The following is a 27370-nucleotide window of genomic DNA, read 5'->3' as shown; positions in this document are numbered from 1 at the left end:
TTTACTTTCATCTAACATTACTCACTCACTGAAGTTTGCAGATTATCTTTTTATTCCCAAAAAACTTATCTAAGTAGGAAACAAAAAGTGAAAAAATATTTTAGGTCTTTTTCATATTATTCAACTTAGTAATGTATTATATATGAACAGTTTGCTGTATAACTTTCATGAAAGTATTTCATATTAGCTTTAAAGAATTTAATGGTAAATGATGCCAATTAATGTCATTTTATGTTTTTTAAATTTTATTATTGTTGACTGTTTTTTTTTGAACCTTTATAATTGTTCTTTATTAGTTAGACTACCACCTTCAGGCAGTGATCTCTTAAATGTCAGATAGGAGTGTTTGTCTTTGTCCTCTTCTTCAAAAGTTACCAGTGTTGAGGATTTAATTTAATAGGTGCTCAGTAATTGTTTTAGAATATAAATTATCAGAAAGAATAGTGTCTATGATTATATGTTTCTGATATGAATTTTCAGGGCTATTAACATTTAGGCTGTGCTAGTATACTGATCTATCATGGCTGTTTTCTTGTTGCTATTATCAAATAGTGTTTATTTATAGAAGTAAAGTGGAAGTAGTTAATGGTTTATGTAGTCTTTAATTAGCATATTTCTCAAATTAAAAATATGTTAGCATCTTCATTGCTATTCCCATCTTTTTTCACTACATATCTCTTGTCTAGAATATTGTGTTGAACTTTGTAGTATTACAACAGGCCTACCTGTTTTCTATATTTTTTAAAATCAGGTGGTTGATTATTGAATATGTCTTCCTAAAATGCTGTGTTTTATCACTCTCTTTTGGTAATTCTACTACTTTGCCCAGATAATGAAGTATAGAAATCTTTACTTCATATTAGAAGCTTTGCACAATTTGACCCTAAACACTTTTTCAGAGATTATATCACATTACCAATATAAAGGGAAGATAAAAGAATTCCCAACATACTGTTAATGATTCTAAATTTCATTTTTTAACACCTTAAGTAAGATATGATTTACATACTATACAGTTTATCTATTTAAAATGTACGGCTCTGTGATTTTTCATGTGTTACAATATAAAGTTTAAAAATATGGTAAAATATATATCACACCTTACCTGCCTTTTGAGAAATCTCTATACAGGTCAAGAAGTAACAGTTAGAACCGGACATGAAACGACAGACTGGTTCCAAATTGGGAAAGGAGTATGTCAAGGCTGTATATTATCACTCGTCTTATTTAACTTTGCATGCAAAGTACATTATGTGAAATGCTGGGTGGATGAAGCACCAGCTAGAATTAAGATTGCCAGGAGAAATATCAATAACCTCAAGACATGCAGATGACACCACCCTTACGGCAGAAAGCGAAGAGGAACTGAAGAGCCTCTTGAAAGTGAAAGTGGAGGGTAAAAAAGTTGGCTTGTTGAGGGTAAAAAACACTCAACGTTCAAAAAATGAAGATCATGGCATCTGGTCCCATCACTTCATGGCAAATAGATGGGAAAACAATGGAAACAGTGACAGAATTTATTTTCTTGGGCTCCAGAATCACTGCAGATGGTGACTGCAGTCATGAAATTAAAAGACACTTGCTCCTTGGAAGAAAAGCTACAACAAATCTAGACAGCATATTAAAAACCAGAGACATTACTTTGCCAACAAAGGGGTCCGTCTAGTCAATGCTATGGTTTTTCTAGTAGTCATGTATGGATGTGAGAGTTGGACCATAAAGAGACCTGAGTGCCGAAGAATTAATGCTTTTGAACTGTGGTGTTGGAGAAGATTCTTGAGAGTCCCTTGGATTGCAAGGCAATCCAACCAGTCCATCCTAAAGGAAATCAGTCCTGAGTATTCATTGGAAGAACTGATGCTGAAATTCCAATACTTTGGCCACCTGATGTAAAGAACTGACTCATTAGAAAAGACCCTGATGCTGGGAAAGATTGAAGGCAGGTGGAGAGGGGGACGTCAGAGGATGAGATGGTTGGATGGCATCACGGACTCAGTGGACATCAGCCTGAGCAAGCTCCGGGAGTTGGTGACGGACAGAGGAGCCTGGCAAGCTGCAGTCCGTGGGGTTGCAAAGAGTCAGACACTACTGAGTGACTGAACTGATGTATAATATAAAATGTGCTACTGTAACCATTTCAAATTGTGGTTCAGTGGCATTAATGACCAGCACCACTATCTTTTTCCAAACCCTTTTCATCACCTCAGACTCTATAATCATTAAGCATTAACTCACATTTCCTGTTCTCCTAGCTCCTGATAACCTCTAATCATATTTCATCTCTGTAAATTTATATATTCTGAACTGTTCACTTAGTGGAATCTTACAGTATTTAACATTTTGTATCTGGTTTCTCTCACTTAGCATAATGTTTACAAGTTTCACACATATGTCATGCATCCAAATTCTTGTTTATGGCTGTATAATATTTCATGTATATACCACATTTTGTTTACCACTCATCTGTTGATGGACACTTGGTTTGTCTCCACCTTTTGGGTATTACGAGTAATGACATGATAGACATTGTCATGCACATATCTGCTTGCATACTTACTTTTAATTGCTTTAGATATATACATAGATGTGGAATTACTAGAGCACATGGTAATAAGTATATTTAGGTACATGAGGAACCACCTAATTGTATTCTATGGCAGTCATAGTATTTTACATTCTCACCATCAGTATATGAGGGTTCCAGTTTCTCCATATTTTCATTAGTGTTTGCTTTTTCTCTTTTGTTTTGTCTTATAGCCTTTTAGTAGGTGGGATTTAGCTCATTGTGATTTGTTGCATTTCCCTAATGATTAGTGATGTTGAGCATCTCTTCATATGCATGTGATATTTGAAAAATTAGAATTTATTTTCCTCTGGAAATACTGGTAAATTTCAGCAGGATATTTTTAAATTATTATTTGATAATGCAGCATTATAATTCCTACATATGTTTTAATGTACTGTAGGAATCCTCACCATGAGTCCACAATATAATAAGGAAATAAATAAGACAGCACCAATATAGTGAAAAACTGTCTTGTGCCCCTGATCCTACCCTGCTTCTCCTACTCTGCCCCACCAAGTTAACTTCTTACCTGAATTTTGATTTTATTATTCCCCTTTTTCTTTCATATATGTCTGTATGTGTATATTTCCTAAACAATATATTGTTTAATTTTGGTGATTTTGACAAGAAAATATGATTTTGTTAATCCTGAAGTGAACTGACAAAACTGATCGATGAATACCTGTGTATGACTAGAAAATACCACTTTAAATTTTGAGCAGACAGATATTTAAGATTAGTCCTACATTATATGAAAGAATCCCTAAAATTCAATTTTTAGAAATATTCTTTTAAGCCATTTGTTACCAACAGCTTTTTCCAGTATTTTTTTAAAAAGATTAAATTTTTAAAATATTTACCATGTATGACACATTGTTATTTCAAATGATATTCTGTGATTCATCATATCTAAAATAGCCTGCTCTTGGAATTTTCATGGTCTTACTGAAAATATAAATGGTTCTCACACAGTTATGTACAACTGGCAACGGATGTGCAGCATTATTAGTTGTAAAATGTATCCCAGTTTCAGAGATTTTAAATTGAGAGTTGGAGGGAGCAAAAGAGATGCATGTAGAAAAATAGATGAAAAGCAGAGATAGGTAGATGAATTGGAGGGGTGTGACTTAAGAAATAAAGATATTTAATTATTTTGTATAAAAAATCTAGAGATGGGCATTTCTAACATTTACGTAGCAACCCTAGGTCCATGATGTCTCTGGGATTCTGTTGGTTTTATCTTCATGATTGTAGTATGTCCAAACCAGTAATGGTTTTATAGTTCATTCTTTTGTGTGGGTTAATTTGGGATAAGGAGGGGAAAAATGTGATTTGTGTGGCAACAGAATAAGCTTTGTCCTTGTTAGGGTCTGTCTGTCTTAGGAAAGTGACAATAAAATTTCCCTTTATTTCTCGGAGGCCAAAATAGGGTCATAGCCTCAGGTTAGCAGAGGAGAGTGGAAATACAGTGACTGGCATAGGTCATTCATGGTTTATCCCTTTAAGACTGGAAAGGGGACCTACCTACTTTCTTTAAACAAAGGGATATCCACTTATTTCAACATGTGAGAAATGGAGTGACTACTTCTTAGACAATCAACTTTTCATGAGTATTATTTTTTGAGTGGGCTCTTTATGTCATTTTTAAAATTTTTCTCATTGCTTTCACCTTTTTATTTTATGTTTTGATAAAAGGATTTTTAGCTTTTATATAAAACTAGGATTTTTCCTTTTAATTTCTAGGCTTAGAAAGAATTTCTTTTCCCCAAAGTTTAGAAAACTCATTTAAAATTCATCTAATTTTCTTAATAGTATGGTAATATGATATATCAGTGGGGAATTCTCATTGATAGAATATTAAGTTCTTTATATATTTTAAGGTATTCAATATTTTTTTCATTTTCAGGGAACCTAGAAAAGTTGTTCTTCATCGTGGTTCAACAGGCCTTGGTTTCAACATTGTAGGAGGTGAAGATGGAGAAGGAATATTTATCTCCTTTATTTTGGCTGGAGGACCTGCCGATCTTAGTGGAGAGCTCAGAAAAGGAGATCGTATTATATCGGTAGGATATGTTAATCAAAATAATGTTTTTACTGTTTTAACTATGACCTGTTAATTATTTAAAATTTTTATATTCTAAAGATACGGGAGGTATTTTGGCTATCTTCTTCTAACATTTTACAGCTTAATTGTAGAGTTACAGAGTTGACAGGGAACATGTTCTGTAGGATAGATTTTCTTTTGGTATTTTCTTTTGGTATTTTCTTTTGGTATTTGGTATTAAAATATGTCAGTTTTTGTGAATATACTTGAAAGTATGCATTCTCTGTTTGTTGACTACAAGATTTTCTATATGTCTGTTAACTCATCTTTGTTACTTGCATAGTTCATATCTTCTTTATGCTTCAGTGTGTTGTTGCTTTATTATTAAAAAAGGCTTTTAAAGTTTATGTGAATGGAAGGTAGGTCTAACAGTTTGTCCTGGCAGCAATTTTTTTCCTTGCCTGTTTGAAGCTATGCTGTTAGATGCATCTAACTTTAGAATCAGCTTTCCTTCCTGGTGAGTCAAAATTTTTTATCATTAGGTAATTATCAGTCAGATCTGCTTTCTAGTTCATAAATTTTCTTCATCTGTGTCTAATAAGCTCTTTAGGCTGAAACTAACTTTTTCATTTCAAAGTATCATTTTCTTTCTAGAAGTTCTAATTCTTTTTCAAATGTTCCTTCGTGGTTTTGGGAGAATCTTGACTATTTAAAGTTTGTTATGTTATGTTCTCTTAGGTTTTTCTTTTAAACCAATTTATTTTATACAGACATACCTCAAAGATACTGCAGGTTCAGTTCCAGGCCACCACCATAGAGCATATTGCAGTAAAGAAAGACAAATACTTGGTTTGCCAATATGTGTAAAACTTTTGATTATGTTATATTGTGGTCTGTTCAGTTCAGTTCAGTGGCTCAGTCATATCCAACTCTTTGCAACCCCTTGGACTGCAGCACGCCAGGCCTTCCTGTCCCTCACCAAATCCCAGAGTTTACTCAAACTCATGTCCATTGAGTTGGTGATGCCATCCAACCATCTCATCCTCTGTCATCCCCTTCTCCTCCCACCTTCTGTCTTTCCCAGCATCAGGGTCTCTTCCAGTGAGTTGGTTCTTCACATCAGGTGGCCAGAGTACTGGAATTTCAGCTTCAGCATCAGTCATTCCAATGAATATTCAGGACTGATTTCCCTTAGAATAGTCTGGTTGGATCTCCTTGCAGTCCAAGGGACTTTCAAGAGTCTTTTCCAACACCACAGTTCAAAAGCATCAATTCTTCCACGCTCAGCTTTTTTTATAGTCCAACTCTCACATCCATACATGACTACTGGAAAACCCATAGCTTTGACTAGAAGGACCTTTGTTGGCAAAGTAATGTCTCTGCTTTTTAATATGCTATCTAGGTTGGTCGTAACTTGTCTTCCAAGGAGTAAGTGTCTTTTAGTTTCATGGCTGCAGTTCATCTGCAGTAATGTTGGAGCCCCAAAAAGTAAAGTCTGCCGCCCAAAAAAATAAAGTCTGCCACTGTTCCCACTCTTTCCCCATCTATTTGCCATGAAGTGATGGGACCAGATGCCATGATCTTAGTTTTCTGAATATTGAGCTTTAAGCCAACTTTTTCACTCTCCTCTTTTACTTTTATCAAGCGGCTCTTTAGTTCTTCTTTGCTTTCTGCCATAAGGGTGGTGTCATCTGCATATCTGAGGTTATTTATATTTCTCCCTGCAATCTGATTCCAGCTTGTGCTTCCTCCAGTCCAGCATTTCTCATGATGTACCCTGCATATAATAAGTTAAATAAGCAGGGTGACAATATACAGCCTTGACGTACTCCTTTCCCTATTTGGAACCAGTCTGTTGTTTCATGTCCAGTTCTAATTGTTGCTTTGTGACCTGCACACAGATTTCTCAAGAGGCAGGTCAGGTGGTCTGGTATTCCCATCTCTTGAATAATTTTCCGCAGTTTGTTGTGATCCACACAGTGAAAATCTTTGGCATAGTCAATAAACAGAAGCTGATGTTTTTCTGTACTCTGTTTCTGTTTTTTGATGATCGAAGGGATGTTGGCAATTTGAATTCTGGTTCCTCTGCTTTTTCTACATCCAGCATGAACATCTGAAAGTTCACAGTCCATGTACTGTTGAGCCTGGCTTGGAGAATTTTGAGCATTACTTTGCTAGCATGTGAGATGAGTGCAATTGTGCAGTAGTTTGAGCATTCTTTGGCATTGTCTTTCTTTGGGATTGGCATGCAAAGTGACCTTTCCAGTCCTGTGGCCACTGCTGAGTTTTCCAAAATTGCTGACATATTGAATGCAGCACTTTCACAGCATCATCTTTTAGGATTTGAAATAGCTCAACTGGAATTCCATCATCTCCACTAGCTTTATTCGTAGTGATGCGTCCTAAGGCCCACTTGACTTTGCATTCCAGGATGTCTGGCTCTAGTTAAGTGATCATACCATTATGATTATCTGAGTCGTAAAGATGTTTTTTTGTACAGTTCTGTGTATTCTTGCCACCTCTTCGTAATATCTTCTGCTTCTGTTAGGTCTGTTAGATTAGCATTATGTCTAAAAAACAATGTCCATACCTTAATTTTATTTTATTGCTAAAAGATGCTAACCATCATCTGGATCTGCAGAAAGTCATAATCTTTTTGCTAGTGGAGGGTTTGAAGTATTTCAAGAATTACTTAAATGTGACAGTGACACAAAAGTGACACAAAGTGAGCAAATGCTATTGGAAAAATAGCACCAATAGACTTGGTGAAAGCAAGGTTGCCACAAACTTCCAATTTGTTTAAAAATAAATGCAGTACCTATGAATACAGTAATGTAAAGCACAATAAAATGGGATGTGTCTGTATTCTGTAAATAATATAATAGTTCTGTTTTCTGAAGTTTAGGTGTCTAATACATGTTACTTTATGATGACATGCTTTGTTTCCTTATTCTCTAAATTTTGCATTGTGAGCTTAATGTCAATAATACTTTATATGTTGGTATTCAGTGCTGCCTGATTTGGGGAGTGGTATTCTTTGAAAAAATATCTTACATTGCTTGTAGTAGACTCAGGAGCATCATCCTTATAACCATTTTTCCAATGAGAAAACTGAAAAACAGAGTTTAATTTGCTCACAGTAGCTAATAATACCTCCCTTTAACCACTATATTATGCTGTGCCATTTTGTTTTAATTAAATATTTAGGTAACACTTCCAAAATTTAGGATCTGAGATATAGGAAAAAACCTATATCCTAGATCAGCAGTGCTATACAATATTGATAACTATTTTAAATCATAAATTTACTTTAAATCTTTTATTTTTTAATTCTATTTTATTTTTAAACTTTACAATATTGTATTAGTTTTGCCAAAAGTAAACCTCAGAAAATACTCTTTAAGCCAAAAATATATGTGCCTAGAACATGATAGGAAAAGCATTCCAAAATTTGGATCTTTTAATTGCCATTTTCAGATCAGTCCCTCTTGCCACCTCATCCTTCCTTACATATACTTAGATCTTTCTGAGGGTCCTTTATAATTAAAAATAGACTGAATCCAAGACGGAAAGGTGATGACTGATCATTTACAACAGAAGTACATCTCTTTTTTGTTTTAGTTGTTCTCAGATTTTGGTATAATTAGTTGATACTTGAATGAACCTCTTGGAAATTGGAGTTTTCAAATAGGCAGTGGTACTGCAATTGTAGAAAATACATTAGTATGCAGTGCAAGTAAGTGGAAATTGCTCTCAAATGTTTCAGGCTACAGCAACTAAAATAACATAATATTAACCAAAAATAATGATTATTGGAACAGATTTTAAAGCAGAAGCACACCTTAGTTACATGGTTATAATATTGAGTGTCTTAAGAGAGCATCATTCTTATCATAACAACCAAAAACAATCTGGATAAGTTTATAAAAACTGTAAACTCATCGGAGAACTGACGATTCAAAGTGACCTAGGTAAATTGACTTCCAGACAGTAAGTAGCCCTTCATGGACAACACAGTGGCAGCTCCTCTTTAGAGAGTGGTAGGGGAGAGAGAAGGATTAGACAGATACAGGAAGATATCAGCCAAAACTTTACCCAACATGTAATGGCCTCAGTGGACTGGTCAAACTGATAAAAATTTTGGGAAGTCACAGAGCAAGTCTGTATCCACCTCCCTTCTCTTTTTCATGGGTCTTCACCAAGAACTTGGAGCTTGCAAACCAAAGGTTTGGAACCAATAGAGAATTAAGAGAAAATTATTACTGAGTCACACAGAGCATCCCAAAATACAAGGCTGCTGCTAAGTCGCTTCAGTCGTGTCCGACTCTGTGCGACCCCACAGACAGCAGCCCAGCAGGCTCCCTCATCCCTGGGATTCTCCAGGCAAGAACACTGGAGTGGGTTGCCATTTCCTTCTCCAATGCATCAAAGTGAAAAGTGAGAGTGAAGTCGCTCAGTCGTGTCCAACTATTAGCGACCCCATGGACTGCAGCCTACCAGGCTCCTCTGTCCATGGGATTTTCCAGGCAAGAGTACTGGAGTGGGGTGCCATTGCCTTCTCCCACCTGCCAATAAATAAGGGACGTTGAGATGAAGATCTGTGAAAACCAGCCTCAGCAATTCTGTACTTTGAGCTGCTCAGGACCAAGAGTAGGAGGATATCTTTGCAACCCTGAGGCAGACAGCAGTTTCTTGGACGAGATGTATTAAATACTAACCGTTTAAAAAAAAAAAAGATATCTTTAAGAAACCACGTAGGCAAGCCATACAGTAGGGAAAAAATATGCTCAGTACATATATCACACAAAAGACTCATATCCAGAATATATAAACATCTCCCACAAAGAAGCAATGAAAGATGAGTAAATTTTAAAACAAGCAAAAGACTTAAATATATATTTTACAAGACAAGGTATATGAATAGCCTGTAAACACATGGAACAGTACTTAACATTAGGCATCAGGGCAATGCAAAAGCGCAGTGAATAAGCAGGTTTAGAGGAATTTGGGAACAATGTCACTTTTCTATATCTTGATTGTGGCAGTGGCTATACAATATACACAGTTGTCAAAACTCCACCTGTACACTAAAAAAGATTATTGAATGTAAATTGTACCTAAATAAAAATGTTTCTAAAGCCATAATGAAGTACCATATCCTATCCAGTTGAATGACTAGAAGGGAAAAAAAATGATGGCAGCAAGCATCGACAAGAATGTGGGCAGTTATTATTCATTACTGGTAGATATGTAAAACTATGCAACTGCTGCAAGAACTTCTAACAAAGTTTTAATGAAATTAAACATAAATCTAACCTTATCACCCACATTTTACCTAAGAAATCTTTTGTTTATAGAAACACTGTAATAGGAATGTTCATAACAGCTTATTCATAATGACACTCAAGCAACACAGATGACACAAATTGTGTTCAGTAAAAATAGAATGCACCACAAAAATATACTGTGTTATAAGTAATATAGTTATTTTAAGATAATTTTATAAGATTATAAGATAACCATGAGCAGGCAACGTAATTTATACTAAGTCAGAACGTGGTTGCTGGTAATTGTATTGATTACCATAAAGAGGCATAATGGAGATTTCTGGGTTGGTAGGTGGAAAAGGTATGTTTGGGGTTGTAATTTCATGGGCATATACAGTTGTTAAAAGGCCTTCCAGCTGAACTGTTTAAATTTGTACATTTTATTGCTTGTAAGTTATACTGTAATTCAAATTTTAAAAATGACTTACAGTATTGTTCATATTAGTGGTAAGGAATGAATTTTTTTTTTAATTTAATGTTTGGCAAACTAGCTAGTTACTTGGTGGAATAAAATTAGCATAGAGCCTCACTTCACACCTTGTGTCAAAATAAATTCTCAATTGGCTTAAGAGTTAAGTGTGAAAAACTCAAAAACAAAAATAGATGTTTTGTAAATTTCCATGTGAAATTGTTTATGTGGGTTACTAACACACAGCTAGAATATGTTAGACTGACCGACCAATACAGCCTGGTTCACTCAGAACTTTTCCAGTTTTAGCACTGAAAGCCCCAGGTCTGGCAACCCCTCTAGGCCCAGTTTTAAAACTGAAAGTCTCAACAGTCCCAACCACTTGCTTGCCCTAATGTCACTGTAAGTTATATACAGCTTTCTGTTTGGCAATACGCATCATCTTAAAATTTTTAGTGGTTACTAACTTCTATAGGGAAATATCCTAAGAAAAATAGGAAAGACGTTAGGATAAAGAGAAAAACGTGAGAAAATGTACTAAAAGCTAAAAGAAAACTATGGGACACTTGTTTAAGTACCTCTTTACATAAAATTTAACTATTTTCAATCTTTAGCTCGCTATAGATCACCCCAAAGCCTTATTAAAAAACAAATTCCTGGATTTCATTGCCAAAGTTTCTGATGCAGTATGACTTAGGTAGGATCTGAAAATATGTATATCTAACAAGTTTCCATGAGATACTGATGTTGCTGCTCCTGTGTTATTATACCCTTGTTATTAATGTTCTTAATGATAACCCATATTACTGAGAAAACTATAAAAAGTTATTTGGGAAGTGAGAAAATAAGTAATGATTTCTGTAAAAGAATTCTCTTTGAAATATTTCTTGTTGTTGAAGACAGAAGCTTTTGAAATCAGAATTTATTACAGATGTTGAACACTACATTTTCCACTATGATATAAATGGAGGTATTACTATTATTTCCAATGATGCCAAGAATAGAGGAGAATATAATTGATATGCACTGAAAATTTAGAGTCATGGAAAGTGACCCAAAAGACTTCAACAGAAATGCTGTCCTCCATAAAAATAATGAGAGAAGTGCCCAGAATTGTTAGAATAAGCTTTTCAGAACTCTGGAAATTAACCAAAGACTTACAACAATTCAGGAAGTATTTTCTCAAGAAGAGGAAAAAAAAAATACTGAATTTCCCTAAGAGTGAGGTTTGTGGAGTTTTTACTGAGTTTTATCATTTTATCATTTTTAATTTCACTGCCTCCCTATTACCATACTAGCCTTGGAAAATAGCCAGAATTTATGGTGAAAACTTGTGGCCTAAGCCAGTAAAGAAAGCAAAATGGTGGTAGAATATTCATAGTTTCCTTTCCAAAGAACTGTTATAATTTGATCTGTCTGGTGGTTCTTGAAACACCTTATTTTAAAGGTTCTCTGTATTTGACCTGATTAAAAAGCTCCACCAATGCAAAAGCCTTTTCCCCTGGGCTAAGTGTCAAGATAATTACAGGTATATTATGGCTTCCTGAGACATTGCATAACATTTGGGGCAGACAGTAGACTAATTGAAAACTTAAAAGGAATAACTAGGGAGAAACCTCCATGGGGCCTTTGAAAAGCTCTTATTCCTTGGAATTTAGGAGGACACATACATGTCTTGGACTGTGTGCCTGCTCAGGAAAGACCTGAAAAGGCCCTAAACTCTCACTTCTGGCTGTTTATGGGGCTCTGTGCATGAAGGAAGTGAAGATTAAGGCAGAATTATCAATTGTCTAACTGATTGTTGAAGGCATTACCCAACATGTACGCAGAGCCCTTCAGCAAAGGGTCTGGTATTTAAGGAAGTCTGTGTCCAATCATTAACTAACCATTCTGCTAATCAGACAGAGACGTCAGTGGCACGTATAACAAAATAGAAACCTTATGTAATTTAGAAAAGTGCCCAAAGGACTACCATAACAAACAGCAGTAACAACAAGCCCTGGGTAGGAGATCTGATTTCCAAATTTGCTGTTTGTTTTTTTAAATGTCCAGTTTTTAACAAAACAAGAAAATATACGCAGGTGGAAAAAGAATCAGTAGAAACTGTCCCTTGGAAGCCCAAAATTAGACTACTATATAAAGATTTTAAATGAGATATTTTAAATATGTTTGAAGAACTAAAGGAAACTGTATCTACAGGATGAGGGGAAAATATAGGAACAATATCTCACCAAGTAGAGTATGTCAATAAAAAGATAACTTTTATAAAAAAGAAACAAATTTTGGTGTTGAAAAGTAAAGTAAGTGAAATCAGGAAAAAAAAAAAATCCTCTTTGTCAAGCTCAACAGCAGATTTGACCTGGCAAAGGAAAGAATCCACAAACTTTGAAGATATGTCTATTAAGATACCTAGGCTAAAGAACAGAAAGAAAAAAGAATTAAGAAAAATTAACAGAGTCTCAGAGACTTGCAGGGATGCCATCAAATGTACCAATATATGCATAATAAAGTCAGAATGACAGGAGAGAAAGGGACAGAAAGGATATTTGAATAAATAAATAGCTAAAAAGTTCCCATATTTAATGAAAATGTTGTGCACATCTAAGAAGCTCAGTGAACTACAAGTAGAGTAAACTTGAAGAGATCCATACCATGGATATGTTAATATCATAATCAAATATCAAAAGACAAAGAACCCTGTAAGCAAAGAGAAATGACTTATTGCATACAGAGAGTCCTCAGTAAGATTAACAGCTAATTTCTTGTCAAAAACAATGGAGGCCAGAAGGCAGTTCTGAAAGAGAAAAGCCATTGTCCAAGGATTTTATACCCAAACTATCCATAAAAATGAAGAACAAATCCCAGTGCTAGGTTAACAAAACCTAAGGGAAGTTAATCTCCTTTTTTTTTTTTTTTTTTAATTTTATTTATTTTTTTTAAATTTTATTTTATTTTTAAACTTTACATAATTGTATTAGTTTTGCCAAATATCAAAATGAATCTATCACAGGTATACATGTGCTCCCCATCCTGAACCCTCCTCCCTCCTCCCTCCCCATACCATCCCTCTGGGTCGTCCCAGTGCACTAGCCCCAAGCATCCAGTATCGTGCATTGAACCTGGACTGGCATCTCGTTTCATACATGATATTTTACATGTTTCAATGCCATTCTCCCAAATCTTCCCACCCTCTCCCTCTCCCACAGAGTCCATAAGACTGTTCCATACATCAGTGTCTCTTTTGCTGTCTCGTACACAGGGTTATTGTTATCATCTTTCTAAATTCCATATATATGTGTTAGTATACTGTATTGGTGTTTTTCCTTCTGGCTTACTTCACTCTGTATAGTAGGCTCCAGTTTCATCCACCTCATTAGAACTGATTCAAATGAATTCTTTTTAATGGCTGAGTAATACTCCATTGTGTATATGTACCACTGCTTTCTTATCCATTCATCTGCTGATGGACATCTAGGTTGCTTCCACATCCTGGCTATTATAAACAGTGCCGCGATGAACATTGGGGTACACGTGTCTCTTTCCCTTCTGGTTTCCTCAGTGTGTATGCCCAGCAGTGGGATTGCTGGGTCATAAGGCAGTTCTATTTCCAGTTTTTTAAGGAATCTCCACACTGTTCTCCATAGTGGCTGTACTAGTTTGCATTCCCACCAACAGTGTAAGAGGGTTCCCTTTTCTCCACACCCTCTCCAACATTTATTATTTATAGACTTTTGGATCGCAGCCATTCTGACTGGTGTGAAATGGTACCTTACAGTGGTTTTGATTTGCATTTCTCTGATAATGAGTGATGTTGAGCATCTTTTCATGTGTTTGTTAGCCATCTGTATGTCTTCTTTGGAGAAATGTCTATTTAGTTCTTTGGCCCATTTTTTGATTGGGTCATTTATTTTTCTGGAGTTGAGCTGTAGGAGTTGCTTGTATATTTTTGAGATTAGTTGTTTGTCAGTTGCTTCATTTGCTGTTATATTCTCCCATTCTGAAGGCTGTCTTTTCACCTTGCTTATAGTTTCCTTTGATGTGCAGAAGCTTTTAAGGTTAATTAGGTCCCATTTGTTTATTTTTGTTTTTATTTCCAATATTCTGGGAGGTGGGTCATAGAGGATCCTGCTGTGATGTATGTCAGAGAGTGTTTTGCCTATGTTCTCCTCTAGGAGTTTTATAGTTTCTGGTCTTATGTTTAGATCTTTAATCCATTTTGAGTTTATTTTTGTGTATGGTGTTAGAAAGTGTTCTAGTTTCATTCTTTTACAAGTGGTTGACCAGTTTTCCCAGCACCACTTGTTAAAGAGATTGTCTTTAATCCATTGTATATTCTTGCCTCCTTTGTCAAAGATAAGGTGTCCATATGTGCGTGGATTTATCTCTGGGCTTTCTATTTTGTTCCATTGATCTATATTTCTGTCTTTGTGCCAGTATCATGCTGTCTTGATAACTGTGGCTTTGTAGTAGAGCCTGAAGTCAGGTAGGTTGATTCCTCCAGTTCCATTCTTCTTTCTCAAGATCGCTTTGGCTATTCGAGGTTTTTTGTATTTCCATACAAATTGTGAAATTATTTGTTCTAGCTCTGTGAAGAATACTGTTGGTAGCTTGATAGGGATTGCATTGAATCTATAAATTGCTTTGGGTAGTATACTCATTTTCACTATATTGATTCTTCCAATCCATGAACATGGTATATTTCTCCATCTATTAGTGTCCTCTTTGATTTCTTTCACCAGTGTTTTATAGTTTTCTATATATAGGTCTTTAGTTTCTTTAGGTAGATATATTCCTAAGTATTTTATTCTTTCCATTGCAATGGTGAATGGAATTGTTTCCTTAATTGCTCTTTCTGTTTTCTCATTATTAGTGTATAGGAATGCAAGGGATTTCTGTGTGTTAATTTTATATCCTGCAACTTTACTACAGTCATTGATTAGTTCTAGTAATTTTCTGGTGGAGTCTTTAGGGTTTTCTATGTAGAGGATCATGTCATCTGCAAATAGTGAGAGTTTTACTTCTTCTTTTCCAATTTGGATTCCTTTTATTTCTTTTTCTGCTCTGATTGCTGTGGCCAAAACTTCCAAAAACTATGTTGAATAGTAATGGTGAAAGTGGGCACCCTTGTCTTGTTCCTGACTTTAGAGGAAATGCTTTCAAGTTTTCACCATTGAGGATAATGTTTGCTGTGGGTTTGTCATATATAGCTATTATTATGTTGAGGTATGTTCCTTCTATTCCTGCTTTCTGGAGAGTTTTTATCATAAATGGGTGTTGAATTTTGTCAAAGGCTTTCTCTGCATCTACTGAGATAATCATATGGTTTTTATTTTTCAATTTGTTAATGTGGTGTATTACATTGATTGATTTGCGGATATTGAAGAATCCTTGCATCCCTGGGATAAAGCCCACTTGGTCATGGTGTATGATCTTTTTAATGTGTTGTTGGATTCTGATTGCTAGAATTTTGTTAAGGATTTTTGCATCTATGTTCATAATCTCCTTAAGTTCGGTTATAGGCAATAAACCCAAGAAATACTAGAGAGAATCCTTCAGACTAAAAAGAGACGACATTAGAGAGTAACCCAAATCCATATGAGTAAATAAAGAACACTGTTAAAAATACATAGGTAAATATAAAACAGCATAAGTGTATTTTTTGTTTGTAGCGCTTTCCTCCTGTGTAATTTAAACAATCATGAAATAAAGCAATAATTTTAGATCTCTGTTGATGGGCACACACACATTGTTTAAAAATGTAATTTATATGACAAGAGTATCACAAGAGATATATTAGACCAGAGTTTTTATTTACTATTGAAACCAAGTTAATCCAAAGAAAATGGTTCAAATCAGATCAAACGCTCAGTCGTGTCTGACTGTTTGCGACCCCATGAATCGCAGCACGCCAGGCTTCCCTGTCCATCACCAACTCCCGGAGTTCACTCAGACTCACGTCCATCGAGTCAGTGATGCCCTCCAGCCATCTCATCCTCTGTCGTCCCCTTCTCCTCTTGCCCCCAATCCCTCCCAGCATCAGAGTCTTTTCCAATGAGTCAACTCTTCGCATGAGGTGGCCAAAGTACTGGAGTTTCAACTTCAGCATCATTCCTTCCAAAGAAATCCCAGGGCTGATCTCCTTCAGAATGGACTGGTTGGCTCTCCTTGCAGTCCAAGGGACTCTCAAGAGTCTTCTCCAACACCACAGTTCAAAAGCATCAATTCTTCCACGCTCAGCCTTCTTCACAGTCCAACTCTCATATCCATACGTGACGACTGGAAAAACCATAGCCTTGACTAGATGAACATTTGTTGGCAAAGTAATGTCTCTGCTTTTGAATATGCTATCTAGGTTGGTCATAACTTTCCTTCCAAGGAGTAAGCATCTTTTAATTTCATGGCTGCAGTCACCATCTGTAGTGATTTTGGAGCCCCCAAAAATAAAGTCTGACACTGTTTCCACTGTTTCCCCATCTATTTCCCATGAAGTGATGAGACCGGATGCCATGATCTTCGTTTTCTGAATGTTGAGCTTTAAGCCCACTTTTTCACTCTCCACTTTCACTTTCATCAAGAGGCTTTTTAGTTCCTCTTCACTTTCTGCCATAAGGGTGGTGTCATCTGCATATCTGAGGTTATTGATATTTCTCCCAGCAATCTTTATTCCAGCTTGTATTTCTTCCAGTCCAGTGTTTCTCATGATGTACTCTGCATAGAAGTTAAATAAGCAGGGTGACAATATACAGCCTTGACGTACTCCTTTTCCTATTTGGAACCAGTCTGTTGTTCCATGTCCAGTTCTAACTGTTGCTTCCTGACCTGCATACAGATTTCTCAAGAGGCAGGTCAAGTGGTCTGGTATTCCCATCTCTTGAAGAATTTTCCACAGTTTATTGTGATCCACACAGTCGAAGGCTTTGGCATAGTCAATAAAGCAGAAATAGATGTTTTTCTGGAACTCTCTTGCTTTTTCCATGATCCAGCGGATGTTGGCAATTTGATCTCTGGTTCCTCTGCCTTTTCTAAAACCAGCTTGAACATCAGGAAGTTCACAGTTCACATATTGCTGAAGCCTGGCTTGGAGAATTTTGAGCATTACTTTACTAGCGTGTGCGATGAGTGCAATTGTGCGGTAGTTTGAGCATTCTTTGGCATTGCCTTTCTTTGGGATTGGAATGAAAACTGACCTTTTACAGTCCTGTGGCCACTGCTGAGTTTTCCAAATTTGCTGGCATATTGAGTGCAGCACTTTCACAGCATCATCTTCCAGGATTTGAAATAGCTCAACTGGAATTCCATCACCTCCACTGGCTTTGTTTGTAGTGATGCTTTCTAAGGCCCACTTGACTTCACATTCCAGGATGTCTGGCTCTAGGTGAGTGATCACACCATTGTGATTATCTAGGTCGTGAAGATCTTTTTTGTACAGTTCTTCTGTGTATTCTCACCCCCTCTTCTTAATATCTTCTGCTTCTGTTAGGTCCATACCATTTCTGTCCTTTATCGAGCCCATCTTTGCATGAAATGTCCCCTTGGTATCTCTGATTTTCTTGAAGAGATCTCTAGTCTTTCCCATTCTGTTGTTTTCCTCTATTTCTTTGCATTGATTGCTGAAGAAGGCTTTCTTATCTCTTTTTGCTGTTCTTTGGAACTTTGCATTCAGATGTTTATATCTTTCCTTTTCTCCTTTGCTTTTCACTTCTCTTCTTTTCACAGCTATTTGTAAGGCCTCCCCAGACAGCCATCTTGCTTTTTTGTATTTCTTTTCCATGGGGATGGTCTTGATCCCTGTCTCCTGTACAGTGTTACGAACCTCATTCCGTAGTTCATCAGGCACTCTATCTATCAGATCTAGGCCCTTAAATCTATTTCTCACTTCCACTGTGTAATCATAAGGGATTTGATTTAGGTCATACCTGAATGGTCTAGTGGTTTTCCCTACGTTCTTCAATTTAAGTCTGAATTTGGCAATAAGGAGTTCATGGTCTGAGCCACAGTCAGCTCCTGGTCTTGTTTTTGCTGACTGCATAGAGCTTCTCCATCTTTGGCTGCAAAGAATATAATCAGTCTGATTTCGGTGTTGACCATCTGGTGATGTCCATGTATAGAGTCTTCTCTTGTGTTGTTGGAAGAGGGTGTTTGTTATGACCAGTGCATTTTCTTGGCAAAACTCTGTTAGCCTTTGCCCTGCTTCATTCTGTATTCCAAGGCCAAATTTGCCTGTTACTCCAGGTGTTTCTTGACTTCCTAGTTGTGCATTCCAGTCCCCTATAATGAAAAGGACATCTTTTTTGGGTGTGTGTTCTAAAAGGTCTTGTAGGTTTTCATAGAACCGTTCAACTTCAGCTTCTTCAGCGTTACTGGTTGGGGCATAGGCTTGGATTACTGTGATATTGAATGGTTTGCCTTGGAAACAAACAGAGATCATTCTGTCGTTTTTGAGATTGCATCCAAGTACTGCATTTCGGACTCTTGTTGACCATGATGGCTGCTCCATTTCTTCTGAGGGATTCCTGCCCGCAGTAGTAGATATAATGGTCATCTGAGTTAATTTTACCCATTCCAGTCCATTTCAGTTCAGTTGTTTTAAATTAACAATATAGATAAATAAAATATGGAATATCCATACAATAAAGTATATGATTCAGCTATAATCAGTAATGATGTAGTAAATCAAGGATGAGCTGTGGAAACAAGCTAAGTAAAGAAGCCAAACAGAAGTAGCCACATGTTATAATATTTATTTTATTTTAAATGTATAGAACAGACAAATTCTTAGAAAGTAGAGTAGGGGTTACCAGGGTCTAAGAGGAGAGGGAAGAGGGGAAAGAATGCTAATAGGTAGTGGGGTTTGGAGGATCTGATGAACATGTTTTGGATCTGAATCATGGTGATGATTACAATACTCGTGACTGTACTAAAAACCACAAAAACACTAAACTTGAAAAATGTCGATTTTATATAAATTATATCTCCATATTTTTAAGTGGTGTGTTTTTTTTGTTTTGTTTTAATGACCACTGTGTGCCTCTCAGTAGCAAGATTTCTTCTAAGATATCCTTGATAATGTTTTACATTAAAATGTTTGGCATTATTTAGGAACATTTTAAATTTGTAATCTTGTTAACAAATTATTCTGTTTTCAATCTATGTTGGTTGTCTTCAGATTTTTTCTGTAGGCAAAGACTTTGATGCTCAGGAATAATTCATTAAAAATTATAATATTTTATACAACAATCTTTGAAAGTTTGTCTACCTTTTATATTTCTTCTCTAATTTTTTCTGCTAGAATTAGGATTTTATGTTCAATGTAAAGCTATTTATACATTGTGTTGAGTTTTTTATGGCTTTTAGCTAGAGATATTCTCTAATAAAACCACGATATGTTACATTCGTTTAGATTAAGGTTTTTGTGTCTTGATTTTCATTCGAAAGGTGTGTGCACGTATTAACTTAGTTACTTAGTGATACCCTTTATAGATAATATAAAACATCAGGTCTTCACTGTTTTAAATGTTCTTTACATCCCAGAAATTTCTGGGCTGTAGTCAAATTTTACAAAATTGGTGTGTAACTTTTAACAAGTTTTAAATTAGATGTTGAGGAAACAAACTTTCATATAAAAATTGCATGATAGTTTCTCTTCCTTTCCGAAAGTATTCATTAAAGGTCCCAAACATTGCTGTATTTTATTCATTGATGGTTCTTAGGGGAGAAGGCCAACTTAAATATTTAAATTAATTACATTTAAGTCTAATGCTCACATCAATGTCCTGTTAAGTTTTTCTTGTAGTGTAAAAGTTTCAGTCTCTAAAGGTAGTATACCATGCAGTGTACTAGGTACTGGCAGCCTTTCAGAAAGAAGAATTAAGTTGCCTACTCTTCTGGAGTGGGATTGATCACCTCACCCAAGGAAGGTCCCCGTGTTAAAAAAGAAAAGAATGTCGTTTTGCTCATTTAGTAACATTTATTGTATTTAATGTCAGTCTGTGATATCTGAGCTCTTTTAGTACTTGAAGTTATTGCTTTCCAGTTACTCCAAAAGAATAGAAGGTTTAGTTTAGGAAAGAAAGGAAGAGAATTGAAATTGAGATTAATAATATTGAAAATATGATGGGATTTGAAATGATGCTATAAACAAAATGAATTTCCTTTGCATTGTTTGAGTTACTAGTGAAATGAAATGTACAAAATGACGACACTTTTGACTTTTCAGGTTGTCAAACTAAGGGACACTTCTTAAGAGATTGATAGCCTTCTAGAAACCTAGGGGGAAGTGTTTTGGTTTTGTTCACTTGACAGTAAACATAGTCTTTTTAGTGAATAAAAATGTTTTGATTGATAGTAGTTACTGTGCAATATATTTTTAGTAAATCAGAATAAGAAAAATACTTTAGTCATAAAATAATTGCAAGTAATTTTTTTAATCTATGCCTTCTTAACAAACAGGCAATTGTGATTTCTATTTAGTATGATGGTTTTCTTTCTAATTTAATATTTGATTTGACTTAACAGGTAAACAGTGTTGACCTCAGAACTGCCAGCCATGAGCAGGCAGCAGCTGCTTTAAAAAATGCTGGCCAAGCTGTCACAATTGTTGCACAGTACCGACCTGAAGGTAATAAATTCTTGTTGTTTGTTTTTCTTTTTTATTTCAGTTTTTAGAAGTCTTCCTCTTAATAATGTTTAACTTCCGAAGCTTAGCTTTCTCTTTGTGTTTTTGTCTGATTCATTAATCTGTTACTTTTTTGTTGCTGTTGCTGTTTAGTCACTAAGTCATGTCCAACTCTTGCAGTCCCATGGACTGTAGCCTGCAAGGTCTTCTGTCCATAGGGTTTCCTAAGGAGAAAACTGGAGTGGGTTGCCATTTCCTTCTCAAGGGGATCTTCCCGACCCAGGGATTGAATTCACATCTCCTGCATTGGCAGGAGGATTCTTTTCCATTGAGTCACCAGGGAAACCCTGTTATTTGTTTAGTTGGAATGTAATTCACCATCCAGATCAAAGTGCTTTTAAATAGAATATAGGAACTTGTATCTGCCAGCTCTTTGAATATTTCATCATTATTTGGAATAATTTTTAGATGTTAATTTTTTTAAATCTGTCATCTAACCAAACACATACTTTTAAATATACCTTTTACTAACTCAGTGATTGAAAAGCAAAAATAGTCTATTAAGTTATCTCAATTTTTTCTGACTTTTGAATTAGATTGTATTTATTAATATCAAGGTTAAGATATTCTAATAGCTTTTATTGTTACTTTAAAAAAAAGAAAGAATACAAATTTGGAATATGATATGTTTCTAAATAGTGAAGTCTTATGGATATAACCTTGCCAAGTTCCTGCTGGGAGATGATAATGGAAAATTTGAGGTCATATTAAACATACATAAGACTCTAGTGTACATCAACATAAACACTTAAGTAAAACCTCAGTGGAATTTAAAAAGCTTAAACACCCAAAAGAATACATAGCATACTAGTTAATGTTCATAAACAAGGTGAAGGAGGAAAGAATGATGTGACTAAAGGAGCCAGGCAAAACATTCTATAATTTGGCAATGTTAGTTTAGTTACATTTATTATTCTTTTCTTGGAGCAGAATTTATTTCTATAACAAAACCCCAATATGTGTTTTAACGTGATCAAAGTAGTATATTGGGCATTGCTTGCTATTTAATAATATAATATTTATTATAAACCATAGCATTCTAGGTTCATAACTGAACAAGAATAAATTCATTTATGTAAGAAGTAAGTTCCAAATAAATCACATTAATCAAGCAATTTAAGGAATAATAGATGAAGTCAGAATGCCAACTTATTAATTTTTGTGAGAAACAAAAGCTGCCGCTGGGACTTAGCCATGCTTTTATCTTCTGGCCAACACGTTCTTGCCAATAGGTGTATTATATGGAAACCAAATACAAAAGCAACAAGGAAATAAAACGTAAACACACTTCTATCCATACAGCTTCACCTAGCATTAAGCAAAACTAAGAAGACAGGTATATCTGGGCAACAAAATACAGGTAAAGGCTATTTAAGCAGGTTAAGATCTGGCAAAAGCTACATGGAAAGAAGAGAAGGGTAAAAACATGAAATGTTGAGAATGCTCGGTGGTAACCAAACTTAAATTGAACTTCCTAAAGGTGGGGGGCTATAAATCCCTTGTTTATAGCAGGGCACATGGAAATTGGAGTAGCAAGCTAGCAAAAGCCATCCTTGATGTGGTTTTGTTTAGAGAGCTAGAGGGACCCATATTTGGTCAAAACCATCTATCTTGCTAGTATCAGATAAGTTGACAGTTTTTTGGTTTTAAAGGATGTAAAAATATGCTTCCATCTCTACCCTGCACTCCAAACTTACTGGTCCAGCCAACTCATTCAGTAATAAGCAGTTTGAAAGGAACTGGCCTGGCATTCATACGGAGATATTAACAAGAAGAGGTGGAAACAAACAACAAAGCTGATTAGCAGGAGGAAAAGATGGCTTAACAACCAGAAGAGATAGATTTTGAGCTAGCATAACCCAGGAAAGAAGAAGAAAGCAAACCGTTTTCTTGAGTTGAAACACAAAGAGACATCATAGAAAAATTCAATAGGGGACATAAAGGATACAATAGGAAAAGTAAACAAAAAGAAACAAAAGCAAAGAGAATTTTTAAAGTTTAGAGAGAAAAAACAGGTTATTTTATATATATATATATGAGAAAGTCGCTCAGTCGTGTCCGACTCTTTGCCACCCCATGGACTGTATAGTCCATGGAATTCTCCAGGCCAGAATACTGGAGTAGGTAGCCTTTCCCTTCTCCAGGGGATCTTCCCAACCCAGGGATGCTATATTATATTATATCATATAATAATTAGACTTTCTGGAAAAAGTAAATTTTTTTTTTTTTTTTAACACCCTTTATTTTTTTAAAGAAGGGAATAAATGCTTGAACTTATAATTCACTCAAGAAAGCTTTCCTCAATTAAAAAGAAGTGCATCTTTATATTGAAAAGACATAGCATGATAGAAAACTCACAGTGGTCAAAATCCAGATATATTCTAGTTAAATGTTTATTAAGAATTTTCTGAAACTCAGTTAAAAATATTACCTTATTAATAAGGAGATAAAAATTGATTGATAAAAGAACTGCTTTAATGCTTGGTGAGCATAGATCAGGACAAGGATCTTTAATTTTATCAATGGTGTGTTCAGTGACTCTTGATTAAGCCTAAAATGTACCTCTGTATACACTAGGCATACTTGCCACTGATGGCTGGCAAAGGTGGGCTTCCCTTCTGCTGCTGCTGCTGCTAAGTAGCGTCAGTCATGTCCGACTCTGTGCGACCCCATAGACGGAAGCCCACCAGGCTCCTCTGTCCCTGGGATTCTCCAGGCAAGAACACTGGAATGCGTTGCCATTTCCTTCTCCAATGCATGAAAGTGAAAAGTGAAGTGAAGTTGCTCAGTCATGTCCGACTCTTAGCAGCCGGGGATTTCCCAGGCAAGAGTACTGGAGTAGGGTGCCATTGCCTTCTCCTTCCCTTGTCCTAGGATAGGTATTTTGTGCGCCTAGGAATCTTTTTAGGTTCTCTTTTTCTGTGCTTGTACTCTGGTTTTGTTCTTTTTTGTGATTTCTATGCTTTTCTTCTGTGTGAATCTTTCTGATTGACACTTTTTCTTTAGTTATATTCAAAACTTTGAACTTTTCTAATCTTGATGGAGCCATTTTTGTATCAAGGAGAATTTGCATCCAACGTTGCTTATTCAAGTAGCTACTACTTAGCAGACGTCTTCTGTTTTAAGGTTAGACTCTTATGTTAATTATTCTTGTGTATATATCTTTTTTCCCCCAAATATCTCCTAAACACCAGACGTTACTTCTCATTTGACTTCTCCAGCTGTATTTCTCCCTAATGTTTGAAACTGAGCATGTCTGAAACAATTCTTTTACTCCTTCAGTAAATGGCATTTCCACTGATGCTTAAGTCAGAAGACTAGGACTCAGCCTTGACCTCCCTTCCTTTTTCTCACCCTCTATTTCTCAGCCACTAACCTGACCAAACCCACTATCATATCTTACCTGAACTTTTCTAATAGCCTCCAGCAAGTCTCCTTACTTCTTTCTTGTACTTTCTCCAGACCATCAGCCAAAATCATCTTTTAAAATAAAAAGATTGGATTGTATCATTTCCCATTTAAAACACTTCCAGTTATGCTCTGAATAAAATCCTAATAGAGCCTGCAAGGCCATGTGTGATTGAACACAGTATAACATGTTTGGCTTTACTGCGCTCCCTCTACTCATTTTTTTGCTCCTTAAGGTCTAACCATATAGTCCTTCTTTCAGACCCTTGATTACAGAAGATATTTTCCTAATTCTCTGTTCATTCTGTTCTTAGAACATTTTCCCCCTGTTATTTATATGATTGGCTCCCTCTTACGATTCCATTTCTTTTTAGCACTGTTGATATTTTTCGTTACAACACTTAACACAGTTTATATGTTTATTTAGGTGCCTGTTTGTTTTTATTTATTTAAGCCTTGCTCTGGAGCTTTATGAAACACGTAGCTCTATCCCTATATACAGATGATGATATAGACTCAAATAAAAGCTAGCAATAGCTAGGATTCAGTCCCAGGTCTGTTGCCTTAAAAAACGTAAGTGCTTTTCACTAGGAATATTTTAATAAGTGTTTAGCCTGGCAGTATTGATTTGTACTGTATTTTTTTTTTTTTACCACAGCTGTGGTGTCATTGCCTAATAAACACAAGGTAAGTACCAATAGAGCACAGAAAACCAAACATTACCTTAGAAACTCAAAAAGAGGTAAATCATATTGCGTGCTATAAAGGGAAAATGCCATAGATAGAGTCGGCTTGGAACTTAACTGGAAGCCTAATGAATGGGCAGGCTTTCAATGGGCCGAGAGAAAAAAATGACATTCTATTAAGAATGACAGAAGACCAAGGATAATAGAATTAAAATTTAAAAGTGTATTTTGGGTACTTTGAAAACTTACCTGTCCTCTTTACTGTATTGCTACTTACCTTATGTTTGTTTATTAGGCAGTGACATAATGGCTTTATGTTTTAATATTAATTATGTAGTTTTAATAAATGTATTTTTGTCATACAGCACTTAAAAAAAAAAACATATTCCACATCATCAATCTGTAACTGCTGTGCGGGCCAAGGATATAAATTGAAGATAAGAGTCAGACTTTCTTTCTCAGTGAGGGGGCTATTTTCCAAAGTACAAACAGAATTGCCTGATACTCTGATAATCAGTCATCTCCTTACAGTTATAGTATCTTCACTTTATTAATGACAAACCCCTTTGGATTCTCTGGTTCATTGATAATCTGACGTGTACATATGTGCAAAGAGGTAAGCTTCTTTGGTCAGAGCGAGTTTTTATCTTTCAGGATCTATAATTTGCCTATTAGTCATCCATGAAATACTATTATGAGTTCTTCAGCTTATATACTTTAAACTTTTACGACATAGGCTCTAAGTATGAAAACCTCTACAAAACATTTAGAAGGACTTCATCTCCTACCTCCCCTCAGTTTTGCTAACTCCAAAAATAAGCAACAATATATTTTTTAGAGCTTTACTACTAGTCATTTTGGGGAATTACAATCAGAAATCTAACACAAGCACTGGAATTACTATTCTAATGTTTTACTACATATCCAGAATTTATGAAATTTTGACAAATTAGTTGGGTGATAGACTATAATAGAAAAAAATATATGCCAGACATCTAACCATGTTTATTAACTCTTTTAATTCCCATAAAGCCCTATAAATTGGGCACTTTTAGTGCTATTTTCATTACAATTTAATAAAATAAGATACAGGAAGGTTAAAACAACTTGCCAGTTACACAGGTGTTTAGTGGTTAAAATTTATTCCTAGCCCTTTGTAGAGAAGAAACTTTTCCTCTGCCCTTTTAGTTTTAGGGGCTGGGATCTATGAATTAAATTGACAGAAGACAGATTAACAGAAGAAAAGTTTTTATTTTGTATGCATAGAGGAAGCCAACAAGTATGGGAAGTAACCAGGTCATTAAATTGTCATTGTTGTTCAAGTGTTCAGTTGTGTCCAGTTCTTTGTGATACCATGGACTGCAGCACCCCAGGCTCCTCTGTCCTCCACTATCTCCTAGAGTTTGCTCAAGTTCATGTTGATTCAGTCAGTGATGCTATCTAACCATCTAATTCTCTGCCAACCCCTTCTTTTGCCTTCACTTTTTCCCAGATCAGGGTCTTTTCCAGTGAGTCAGCTCTTCACATCAGGTGGGCAAAGTATTGGAACTTCAGCTTCAGCATCAGTCCTTCCAGTGAATATTCAGGGATGATTTCCTGTAGGATGGACTGGTTTGATCTCCTTGCAATCAAAGGGACTCTCAAGAGTCTTCTCCAGCACCACTATTAAATGGTTAAAGTTAAAGGCTTACCTGCCTAACAGAGTTTGGAAAGGGGAGTGGAGAGAAAAGTCTTCTAATAGAAAAACAAATAGTTTTCTTAAGGAAAGAAAAGAACATTTTTAGGAGAAAGTTTGTGACAGTGTTTGTCTCTACAGTAAGAGTAGTCTTTCCACCTTCTTCAAGGCCATAAAGCTCCCCAGAAAGGAGAGTTATTATACAATAGCCTTGTTTCCTAGAAATTGCTACTTCTACTCAGACAAGGAAAGCTCTAAGAAGGCATTTTACTATGTTTGTTGAACTTCAAATGTCCTCACCTTAAAATAATCTCTGTGACAACTCTGGGGTTCCAAATGGTCTGCATACGTTGAATACTTCTCAACCACATAGTAAAGCTACTTCCCTTCACAAAAAGTTCTAAACTCAAAATATTTTATCTCACTGTTACTCATTGTATACTGTAACTTTCAGACCTTATTTTTTGTTTCAGAAATAATTATATTGCAATGATATGATAAAGGAAGAAGAGCAAAGGGAAAGTATTAAACATATATTAAATGTATTTTCTTTCCCAGTGGATAGATCTTAAATTTGTGA

The 27370-nt window shown here is 35.6% G+C and overlaps 1 protein-coding gene across 16 annotated transcripts in view; it reads left to right on the top strand.

Annotated features, from left to right (window-relative positions):
- DLG1 (discs large MAGUK scaffold protein 1) overlaps positions 1–27370 on the top strand; it is a 270955-nt gene that overhangs the window by 189687 nt on the left and 53898 nt on the right. For all 16 annotated transcript variants that reach the window (XM_024994948.2, XM_059888069.1, XM_024994955.2 and 13 more), the window contains 2 exons: positions 4473–4629; positions 20862–20964. In XM_024994948.2, the coding sequence (XP_024850716.1) occupies positions 4473–4629; positions 20862–20964 (260 nt within the window). The remainder of the gene's footprint in view (positions 1–4472; positions 4630–20861; positions 20965–27370) is intronic.

The sequence above is a fragment of the Bos taurus genome, chromosome 1, assembly GCF_002263795.3.
Source record: "Bos taurus isolate L1 Dominette 01449 registration number 42190680 breed Hereford chromosome 1, ARS-UCD2.0, whole genome shotgun sequence".
NCBI classification, from domain to species: domain Eukaryota; kingdom Metazoa; phylum Chordata; class Mammalia; order Artiodactyla; family Bovidae; genus Bos; species Bos taurus.
The sequence above is the reverse complement of the archived record's forward strand: the minus strand, read 5'-3'. Positions and strand labels throughout refer to the sequence as shown.